Source organism: Lactuca virosa, chromosome 8, assembly GCF_052849685.1.
Source record: "Lactuca virosa cultivar CGN04683 chromosome 8, Lactuca_virosa_CGN04683_v6, whole genome shotgun sequence".
NCBI classification, from domain to species: domain Eukaryota; kingdom Viridiplantae; phylum Streptophyta; class Magnoliopsida; order Asterales; family Asteraceae; genus Lactuca; species Lactuca virosa.
Genome location: NC_136433.1, coordinates 82406772 through 82418606, shown reverse-complemented (window position 1 = coordinate 82418606; position 11835 = coordinate 82406772). Strand labels below are relative to the sequence as shown.

Here is an 11835-nt window from a genome sequence, read left to right as displayed (position 1 = left end):
AAGAACATACTAAGATACTATAACAGAAGAACAAACCAGGATCTAATTATACCAATGATCACTAACTCATTGTTCTAAACAAAAGGTGATAATAAATTGGGTATACATGATCATATAACTTTAATGTGAATTTACACGGCTTAGCAATATGTTTGTGGAAGTCGCGTTTGGTAACCAGAATCTCTTGCAGGGAAAGCGTATAGTATGGGTACTACTCATCACATTATGACCTTAATAAAACAAACTTGTTTTAAGGTAATCAGTACTTCAGGATGTCAATTTAAAAGACAACCGTGTACTTACATTTTCCCATTACTTTCATATTGTGACAGTTCCACTTGAAAGTTAATGCAAACTATTTTCGAGTTAAGATAGTTATAAACTAGGGAAAACTTACATCTTTTCAAGCGACAAACAGAACAGTCGAGTCTAGTACATTCAGTAGGAAGGGGGCCTATAATGCTAACTTTATGATTCATTAGTTTATACATCAGGGATATATATTAATCGGATCCGACAGGTAGTAGGATGTGTGCCTTCCGCTTCATTTCATGTTCCTTGTTTGGTTGTGAGCTTAGAGAAGATTCACCCAGCCTACTATCTATCCGATCTTAGCTATATATATATATTCCGTATACACTAAGTAATCATAAGGAGTACCAGGTATGGGCCAGGTCATAGTATACTAATTCAATACACCGTTTTCTAGTACAAAACATACTTTTCAAATAGAACATTTGGCAGACAAAGCTAGAAACTTACCAACAAAGGGTTTAATCCATTTTATTAAACCAGTGTAACTTAAAGGACCTTAGGTGGTTAATTCTATATATATACCCGATAGGTAGTTGGATGTGTGCTTTCCGCCTCATTCCATGTTCCTTGTTTGGTTGTGGGCTTAGGGCAGATTTACACAATTAACTAACTATTCAATATTAGATTATATATAGCTAGTATAAACTAAGTGATTATAGAAGGAACTATTGTGGTTACCATTTTTACTAAAAGAAATAAGGGTTTTCTTAAAGAATGTTTTCATCAAATACAAAGGAACTATTACAGTTAACTCTGTGAGTACCAAGTGAATACAAATTTTTGTGTCTACAAATTTTTGTTTTCATCCCAATAGAACCTAGCCATTATGCCAACACCGCAACGCATGCATTTGTGTCTACAAATTTTTCCTAAGGACCCCCCCTCAATTCTAAATACTTACAATCCTCATAAACATTCGCCCACTTCTTTCGAACAATGCTCATTTTATGCATCCCTCCGAATCCATCCGCAGAAAACCTCCTAACCTCAAGGTATTTTTGGTTGAGCAACCCAAGCATATATAATCTAGACAATTACAACTTTTTGATACCACTATGGAGCTCTTTTGGAATTCTTCACTTCTTTGATATTTTGATCTTGATTTCTTTGAATTCACCACCTTTTTGATTTTTGGTATCTTCAATTTTTGAACTTCCGGAATTTTGATCTTTTGATCTTCACTTTAATTGCTCCAAAATTCTTACAACTTTTCTTGTAATTCTCTCTCTTTTTTCACATGTAACTCACTTTTTTTTCACTCAAAACCTACATGTTTAAGCAAGGGCGCTCAACTTCAACCTTTATTGATTAAAGATAAAAAATTTCCTGGATACATTTCTGGTACACGATGCTAAATATATTGCATCCCTCAAACTAAGCGAGGTTTTGTTTTTGTCTCATGATTTCACTAGAATAAAGGGGGCCACAAATGCATTATAACGTATATTGGCTCAACTAAACATTTGGGTATTCATGCAATCATCAAACACAATACTAGTATGATTCCAAATTGCTTTTTACCAAAGTTTTCTAAATTAAGTCCTAGCATTTTTTTTAATGCAAAAATTTCAAAATTATACCTAAATTAATATAATCAACCCCCTACCCCACACTTAATTTACGCAATGTCCCCATTGCATATTATGCATGAATAATAAAACATAAAAAAAATAAAGAAGGAATTGGAACAAACTCCCCTGGGATAGTAGTCGCGAGGTTGATGTTCTTCATTCAAAGCTCCTTCTTTAATTAACTTTAAACATGAGAACAGCTCATCCATGTCTCGGGCGTCAAATCTCGTGTGGTTAAGCTCTAAAAATGCAGGAAAGACTCTCGGAAATCTTCAGGAATTAATCTTCAAGAATGCAGCCAATTGTCGTATAAAATATCATCAAATCATCAGCTTTAGAGGTGAAATGGAAATCAACTCGTCGAGTTAGTAAGGTGACTCGCCGAGTTGTAGCGCGAAACTGGCAGAAGTCGTGAATTTGCACTGTGATTCGTCGAGTCCGAGATGTGCACTCGGCGAGTACATCGCTGTATGGAAAATCTTGCTTTCTGCTCCAAGTCCGTTTTTGGTGTACTGAAGTAACATTAAAATGACACTTATGCTCATTTTTCTTCAGTGTTTAGACACTCTTTAACCATATTCATAACCGGACTCGATACTCAAACTCAAAACTCTATTTCCCCTCTTGCCTAGACTCAAAACTCTATTTATATGTATGTTATTTCGGACCAAAGTCCGATGTCGGGCGGTGCCCGAGGAAGGTTTATATGTAGGTTATTCCAGACTAAGATCTGATGTCGGGCGGTGCTCGAGGAATGTTTGTAGGATAGATTATACTTGTTGTCTGTGTGATACTTGTATGCGCCTGGTAGGGAGGTGAGTGTGGGCGGGGTCCCATATCTCATCACTAGCTGAGTGTGGACGGGGTTCCATATCTCATCATTAGCAGAGTAGGGGCGGGCCCATGATAGGCGAGGCCTTAGGACTGGAGCATATAGTACTATGTATGATTCATTATGTGCTAGTATGATTATATGATATTGTTTGTATGTGTATAGCGGAAGGGGCCCAGAGACAGGCGGGGCCTGGAAGTAACAGATTTGTATACCGAGCGGGGGTCGATGCCAGGCGAGGCCTGATGTCGGACACTGTCCGACGCCGGGCAAGGCCCGAGAAAGGGGTGGGGGCCCAGTATATGTGATTATGTGTATGGTATGTGGTAGGTTGGGGAACTCACTAAGCTTCGTGCTTACGGTTTTCAGTTTTGGTTTCAGGTACTTCCAGTTGCAAAGAGAAGAGCTCGGGATGACTGCATTGCACACACCATGATGTTTAGCCTAGGATGTTTACTCTGATGTTTTGATTTGGAAACTCTAATAATAATGTTTTGAAATACTTTGACTCACGTTTTGATGGAATGATTTGATAACTATGGTTTTATTTAATGGTTTATTAATAGATTAATACAAAAATTTTGGACCGTATTTTTGGGATGTTACAGTTTCCCATTCCCTACAAGAATATAAGTAGGTTTGCTTAAATGAAATAGTTTGGAAATGTTACCAACGTCAAGCGTCATGTGGGAAGTTGAACCTGTGTCCATGTACTAAGAGTTGTCTAACTTTTGGTTGTTGAAGTTGTATTGTATGAAATGTGTGATCCAGTTTAGTAGGCATCATGGGTTGTCTGTAGACAATTGAAATGTCGGACACAATGTGGGCCTGCTGAACTTGAGGTTGTTGGGCTCGAAGGCTGGGTCGAGGGCCATATTGATCGGGCTGGGGGTAGGAAGCATTGTTGGATAGGGGCAGGTGGGCTTGCCCACTGACCTGATACATGTCGGTTAAGGTGGAGGAGGTTGCACAAGGTACCATGGTGGCTGAGAATTGCCACTGTTTCTTTAGCCATTCCGTCCTCCGTGACCCCGAACACAGTTATTTCGGCCACCGCCGGTTCTTCCTCCACGGTAGCCTCCCCGAGAATTAGAAGCACGAGAATCGGATGAATTGTTTTCTCCTGGTCTATCGGTGACATGTTGAGTTGCAAGAGCATGTGGAGAATGATTGTCTTGCTTTTGTCTTCTGGTTTTTTCTATTAATTTGAAGTTGTGAACTGGCTTTGTTGAAGCTAGGTAGAGAGTCTGAGTGTTGGATCAAGGTGGTGATAGTATCGTATTCTCCCTTGTTGAGGCCAACGACTAATTGGAGAACCATTTTGGTTTCTGAGTTTGGGTTTCTTACATTTGCCAATTGATAAGCAATGGATTTGAGACGGCTACGGTAATTAGCAACGTTTGAGAAGGCATCAAGACAGGTGTTGTTGAATTGTTCCTCAAGATACACTACACGTGTAGTCTTGTTATCCTGGAAGACTTCAGCGAGACAGTTCCACAGTTCTTGAGCACTGTCGCCTGGTTTGATGATGGTTTGGACCATATCTACAAAGATTGTACTGTAGATTCATTGTTTAACGACTGCATTCACGCAGGTCCACATGGTGTCATCTATATCGGTGCACCGTGGTGTCGATATGATCCATGACATTACATGCACATGTTTGGATGGTGAATAGCTCGACCCAAGAAGCATAGTGACCGGCAGTCCGATCCAACAAGATAGGGATCGAGTTCTTGATGTTGGTGACTGCAAAAGCATGATGAAACGATTTTGGTGGGTTGCTTGATTCGCCAGTCATGATGGAGATGTAGGGTTGCATTGGCCGGAAGTGGAAGAAAGAAAACTTAGGGTTACAGAATTAGCTCTGATACCAAGCGTATAAATACAAGAGTAAAGCAATCCCTATCATTGAGGGATTGGAAATCTACAAGAATATTCAAATACAATAGAATATATTTACAAATAATATTAGCTAATAGAGCTTTATATAAATACCACCGATCTGAACCCTTTATCCGGGTTACCAAGATATGGACTTTGAACTTGGATTTCGGTTATTTGGAAAACAAGATTACCTAAATATCAATTCAATGGTTCAAACCATTTAAGTTATTCAGATTAGTTTATTTGGGTAACTGGATTTGGATTGGGATATCCAACAATTCCATAACATATAAATTGATTTTTTTCCTGTAGTATTTGCTTGCCAAGTTTCCGATGGGCCCGATTCGAAATAGAAAACCTACAATCTACTTATATAATGACACCAAAAATCAGTGACATAATACAACTATATGCTGATATACATATAGCAGCTTAAAACTAACTTATTAATTTAGACTTTCGCACTGCTTTCATCCAGTAATTAAAGTAGAGAAACAACTTAAAACAAGAAACGCTTCTCATGATAAGGTTTCCACAAAATCTTGATAGAATACTTGGAATCATGTTCTATCCTAAATGTATCTTTGTCTTTACCTGCTTCCTTGTTATAAAATTCTGAGCAATCTGTTGTGACTTCTATTGTTTGCAGCTGATTGCCTTTACTCTTCCTAGGAACGAGCTCAGCTCCAACACAACTCTCACCTTTAAACGACTCCCCATACATGCTGCCTGTGTAAACTGTAACCATAGTGCGTGATGAATCCGAAAACACCTCCTTAGTCATACGTTTTATGGAAACCGAAATCATATTGTATGATGAACTCGACAATGTGGTGTGCCTCAATGAACCAAAGGAAACATATCCTACATATGTCATTGTTCCATCATATACAGGCTCCACTATTTCATTTGACTCTTTCCAAATCTCAAAGAGAATATCTTCATCTACCTCCAGCTTCATGACTATATTTATAGCCGGATATCTCATTTTGGTAACAACGCATATTAGGAACCCGCAAAATTCGTCATACCAATTATCCGGAAGATGGAGTGTAAATGTATCCCCCCTAAACAGCCAACCTACAAACCTCTTTGGAATCTTATGTTTAAGAATGATATTGATAAAGTAATGTTCACTAGCATTTCCCTGCCATGGAAAACAAATTCAGTTATATATGATTCTTATGTTTAGGTTTATATATATATATATATATATATATATATATATATATATATATATATATATATATATATATATATATATATATATATATATATATATATATATATAATGAAATGCAAAAGCCAAACCTGGAGCATGAAGTCTAGTAATATGTCACTATCACCAAGTTTGTTCTCCCCATCAAGTGAGATGTGCCATAACCATTTGCAGTTTGAAAGATCTCCAAAGCTTTCAAGAGACATACATTCCTCCACTGTAACAACAGCTATACTTGATGGCAGCTCTAACAATTCTACAAGGCTTTTGCACCTTGACACATTGAGCAGTTTGAGTCGAGGAAGTTGCAAGAGACTAAAATTTAATTGTGAAAAATTATTTGATGTTAGATCAAGTTCTTTCAAGTTGGGTAACTCCCAAACAGCACAGCCAATTTCTTCGTCTCCCAAGCAGCAGCTAAGATTCAAAATTCTTAAGTCCTTAAGAAAAAACTGCAACCCTATGTGGTTCATGTTGTTGTGATCATGTAAACAAGGCTTCATGTTGTGAGAGGAAGAAGGCTCCTCTAAACAACATTCTACACCAGGACAAATGCTGCAACCACACCTCCAACAATTAACAAAAAAATTTGTACAAGATTCTATACAAGATGCAACTTCTTTCCCACTGTTATCCAAATCAAGATGTGGTAAATTCGCCATGTTCTTTTCTTGGATCTCTGAGAACTTAAAAAAATTTATGCGCCCTTGGAATGAAAGGGTCTCGAGTTTCTTTAGTCGGGTAATGGGTGGAAACATCTTAAGACTCAAACAACCACTTATATGTAAGAAAACAAGTCTCTCCAAGCATCCAATCGATGGATGAATCTCTTCTAAACACATACATCCATTAAGAATGAATCTTTCAAGATTGGGAAGTCCATAAAAATTTGGTGTCATGGTTAGGTGATCCAAACCATGAAGTTCAATTGTCTTCAAATTCGGCAGCAACTGTTGCATATAGACAATTGCAAACGAGTCAAAAATTTAGCACATGCACATACATATATAGTTAGAAAATTCTGAAATGTATCTCAGTTACGTACACATTATTTATGAGATCAAAAGCCTGACAAAAAACTAATTCTTTCCATCTGTGTAAATGGATATCATTTAAAGTGTTCGTTTAGTTAACAATCTAAAAATCACTTGATAAAAACAAAATAATGAAATAAAAATCACTTGATGCAAATCAATGATATCATTGTTTTATAATGGTTATCAACCAACTAAAAAAATAGATTTAGATTAATACCTAAATAATAATAATATAACATTTATTTATTTTTTAAAAAAAAACAACAAGATTCTGTGTATTTATGTTAACACAAAAGAATATTTATATGGAGGACGTGCTTTACATAATTCTATGGATTACAATGACTAGTGTGTCGATATAATATCAAACAAGTTAAATTTTTGTGTATCGTTATGAACACAAAGGAGATTTACACACTAAAGGTTTGTGCTTTCGTATATATATATATATATATATATATATATATATATATATATATATATAGAGAGAGAGAGAGAGAGAGAGAGAGAGCTGAAGTTGCTTAATGACACCAACAATTACTCAGGTTAAACATTCATCATCCAATTTGTTTTCATTTGTTAATTAGATAGACAATAAGAATCACCTTATAACCCTCCCAAAGTTGTTTTTGGAAGCTATCATGCAATACTAGACGGCAAAGCGTCCTTTGTGGAAAGTTACTAAGCAAATGAATTTTAAAATCATCGTACCAATCAATCCACCTAAGGTTCCTCGTGTTTGCAACAATCGAAGGATGATGGTTATATCTTTGTGACTCATCCTCAGGATTTCCAAAGCTTATTGCTTCAATCATGTCGAGTTCCTGTGATTGAGGAACAAAATGGAGTCAGGGTTGAGTTAAAAAGTGTTTATTTATGCATATATAACTATACCATTGTTACATCCATAGCACATATTTTCATAACATCTTCCTCCTTCCAAATCCTACTATGTTTTTCAGGATTGTTAGGATGTTCCCCTCTAACAATGTGGTGTCCCATTTCTTGCACCAGATCATGCATATCAAACCTTCCATACGTAATGGTTATGAGAGCCTTTTGTATCAACACCTTTACTCCTATAACAGGATGAAAACCACATTCATCGAGGATCTTCATTGCCTTATCTTTGTCTTCCCACCTATGAAAACACGCGATATCTAGGAACAAATCTTTCTCAACTGGTTTAAGTCCATCAAAGCTGATTTTTAGCTTTTCCAGAATTTCAGTATCTGGGATCTCTTTCAATCTGGCTAATGCACTTCTCCACTCATGAATATTTTTGTCACACAGAAAAGAACCGAGAACTGTAAGTGCTAATGGAAGCCCACCAGCATAAGAGACCACCTCTTTTGAAAGATGCTCATAATCTTCCACTGGTCTCATGTTATCCCGGGGTGCATGCTTGCAAAAGAGCTTAATAGCCTCATCAGTGCTCAACAAGCTAATATTGTGTATCACATTTACTTTGTGTGCGGTTAATAAATGCTTATCACGGGTTGTTATTATTATTCGGCTTCCTTCACCAAACCAATCATGTGATCCAGCTAATGCTTTTAGTTGACCAAGGTGATCGACATCATCAAGAACAATCAAGACCTTTCTATGGCATAACCTATCCTTTATCATGCATCTTCCTCCTCCAACTCTGGTTACTCCCATTTTTGAAAGAATATCTTCTTCCAACTTTCCCAAACCATATCTTTTTGATTCCTCTCGAATATTTTGAACAAAGCAGCAACCATCAAACTGCCTACAGATTTCATCATAAATAGAAGAGGCAAGAGTAGTCTTACCACCACCCCCAACCCCCCATATACCAATCATCCGCACACCACCTGATCCAACTTGTAACTCTGATCTCAAACGTTTCATGCGAGCCACTATTCCAATCAGGTTCTCGTTAGCACTCGAAGTTACTTGATGCAACTTTTGTGAAATTTCGAGAACAATTTGTTTGATGCCTTTTGATTCATGCCTACATATATAAGGATAATTAACATATGCACTCATTAAAAACAAGGTATTCGTTTCATGTTCTGTGAAATAAAGAAAAAGAGTCCAAATTGTATTTCACATCCAAATAGATCTTGCAAAGTCAATATCACAAGTAATTTCTAACCATTTTCTTCAGAAAGATGGAATAGTTTCAAATAGCAAAAAGTTAAGCAAGATGGATTCGTCACTAGCTTGAAGTCAGGTTTTAAGTACTGAATTAGAACTAAAAGTCAATAAACTTAATCATAACTTAATTTGAGCTTATCCATAGTCCTAGGACTTGGGATATCTTCTAACTTGCCCGATATCCTAAGAAACCACATCTGCTGAAAGCATGACTGAATCTTTTACAGGTTTATATTTGACTCCGATCATGTGATGAAGTCAAAACCTCTCTGCTTATCAAGGTCATCAACTTCATCAAGAATAATTAAACCATTTGTATACAACGCTTAAAAGGTACAAATATGGAAGCGTTGTAGAGCACACATATCTTACGCATAAAAGGTTGCAAAAACAAAGAAGAAAATTACCAATTGGCAATGTGCTTAGGATCCCATCCAGAAATATTACTTGCATCCACAAGTGCTTTTCTCCAAGATTCAACCTTGGTTTTGTTCTCCAACTCATGTTTAGCAAATGCTTCTCCATACTTCCGTTTTTGTTTTCGTACTTCAGAGGGATCCACATCGTAAAATATAGGCATAACAATTTGTCCTCTGGTATCCCTGCATTTCATAATATGTGCAAGTTCATCCAGACACCACAAAGAATCACAATAGTTTTTTGAAAATACAATGATGGCTATCTGTGATTCTTCAATAGCCTTCATAAGGGATGGGTGGATCGATTCGCCCCGTGGAAGTGTTTCGTCGTCTTTGTAAGTGTGGATTCCTTCTTGTTCAAGAGCCGAATAGAGATGGCCCACAAATGTATTGCGAGTATCTTCTCCTCTAAAGCTAAGAAAAACATGGTACTTACATGACTGAGAAGAAAGAACAGGAGAGGAAGGAGAAGTCGATGATGATGATGCCATGGATGTGTTAATTTGTTGAGATATCAGTGAAATGAACTAAAATGAACTATATACATAGAGATGTGAGTTTCCAAGAAATTTCTATATAAAGTGAGTTGATGAATGTTGAGGCGCACCATATGGGAATTTCCAAGAAATTTCCAATCAACAGAAGCTGAATAAGTATCTTTATCACTAGCATTTTTCAATACAAAGGGAGTTGTTTTCACATTGATGGTGCCATTATCATATTCAATGATTTTTAATTGGGCAGTTGAGATAATTTATGATGTGGCACGAGTTGTTAGCATTTCATCATCCACATCATCTACCATGTGTACAAGAACTTCTCACCTTTTTTCATGATTTACACACTTATATAGTTCTTTATAGAAAATATCTAACAAAGTTTGAGATTAAGACTTAACCAAACCATAACACCCAAAACAGGCTATACAAACTTCTAACAAGTCGCTTTTTATTTATTTATTTTTTTGTCTAGAAAATGCTTGTGTGGACTATCAATTTGTACCAAAAGATATCCCGCTCACCTCTTTCATTCTCTCTCAAAGTCAAGTGTTTTTCTGTGTGGGAAGAGAGTCCATTGCATCAGCAGCTTGTACCCCTGCATCTCTTTGACTTGGTGGTGGTGGTGGTGTTCAACTTAAGGGTCGTGACCCACCATTGTTGTTCAGACGAAAAGCTTCCAAAAATAAGGATTCAAATCTTTGAACTAAAATCAGGACCCAAATCCACAAACCAATTGTTTTTGTGAGTAGAACCTAAGATCATGTATATGTGTTAGTGAGGACTACTCTGAACTCCGGTTGTTGGGAGGAGAAAGTTACAAAGGTAAAATTAATTATATATGGGATACCATTGGCGGACATGGAATCATTAACGTCGATGGGGATGAATGGGATTGGCTTTCCAGCAACGAACTTAACACAGAGTCTCTTTGGCATTTCGTCAAACAAGTGGTGGACGAAGAGCTCAACGAATGTTTACTCCTAATTTTAACCAGCAGTGCCGCTAATATTATTGTTCTTGATTCCAAGACATTCTTCAAAAGATTTGCACTTGATAATATATGCATAATCACTGATGGGTATGATCATCCTTACTTAACGCCATCGTTGCTACAAGCTAACTTTGCAGTTGCTTTCAAACATTTTATGCGAATAGAAGATCAAAAGTTTTTTAATATAAACAATTTTCATAACCAATGATTCAAGCCCGAAGATGAGCATTGAAAAGTAATAATATTGTTAAGATAGACCCAACTTTTTTTTTTTTTTAAATATTCATTTTAACAAACAATAAATTATGAAGAATTTGGTCCCAATTAAAAATATTCTAAACAAAAATTAAGTTTAAAATACTAGCAGTTTACAATCTAGCACACATAACCATATAAAGTATATATAAAATTTACAATAAGATGCTTTCCATTTCTAGTCTCTCAAAAGTAAATCTTCTAACTACGAGTAGAAAAAAGTTTCCTCCGGCGATTTCGGGAGGGTTTTTTAAAATTCAGCGGCGATTTTTTCCTCCGGTGTAATTCCTGGGTTTTGTTGATTTCAGCGCTGGTCTCCTCCTCCGACGGTATCAATGTTGGTGGTGTATCCATTGTAATCTCCTCCTGGTAAGTCGATCTTGACTTCACGGTAATTCTGAACCCTCTAATCAGAGGTGATTTCGGTGTTTCTTGTGGAATTAGAGTGTGAATGAATGTGTTCGGGAGACACACGTATTAACGGGAACAGTGATGGTGTATGGGTGTGGAAAACAGGGAAGATGAAAAATCAATCGGAAAAGAACAATACTTATGGGAGAAATAAGGGTTTTAACAATGTTTTTAGTAAATCAATACCAAATCCATATGAGAAAGAGATTGATCAATTAGCTACAACATTCTATGTGTCAAATTTTCCTGACTCACTTGATTCAAAGGCGTTATG

At 36.7% G+C, this 11835-nt stretch overlaps 1 protein-coding gene across 1 annotated transcript; it reads right to left on the bottom strand.

Moving 5' to 3' along the window:
- Positions 1-4856: 4856 nt before the first annotated feature.
- LOC145134249 (disease resistance protein Roq1-like) lies at positions 4857-10019 on the bottom strand. Its single transcript, XM_079069122.1, has 5 exons — positions 9393-10019; positions 7756-8839; positions 7467-7685; positions 5917-6774; positions 4857-5752 (listed from the first exon to the last, which is right to left on the bottom strand). Exons 1-5 carry the CDS (start codon positions 9893-9895, stop codon positions 5105-5107), a joined length of 3312 nt encoding a protein of 1103 aa, XP_078925248.1. The 5' UTR covers positions 9896-10019; the 3' UTR covers positions 4857-5104.
- Between the last annotated feature and the right edge of the window lie 1816 nt (positions 10020-11835).

Excerpts from the sequence above, each read along its gene's own strand:
- LOC145134249 (XM_079069122.1), bottom strand. The coding sequence starts at position 9,895 with ATGGCATCATCATCATCGACTTCTCCTTCCTCTCCTGTTCTTTCTTCT. Across the intron at positions 8,840-9,392 it reads CCTAAGCACATTGCCAATTG|GCATGAATCAAAAGGCATCA; the intron begins GTAATTTTCTTC and ends TTATATATGTAG. Across the intron at positions 7,686-7,755 it reads GTGCTATGGATGTAACAATG|GAACTCGACATGATTGAAGC; the intron begins GTATAGTTATAT and ends CCTCAATCACAG.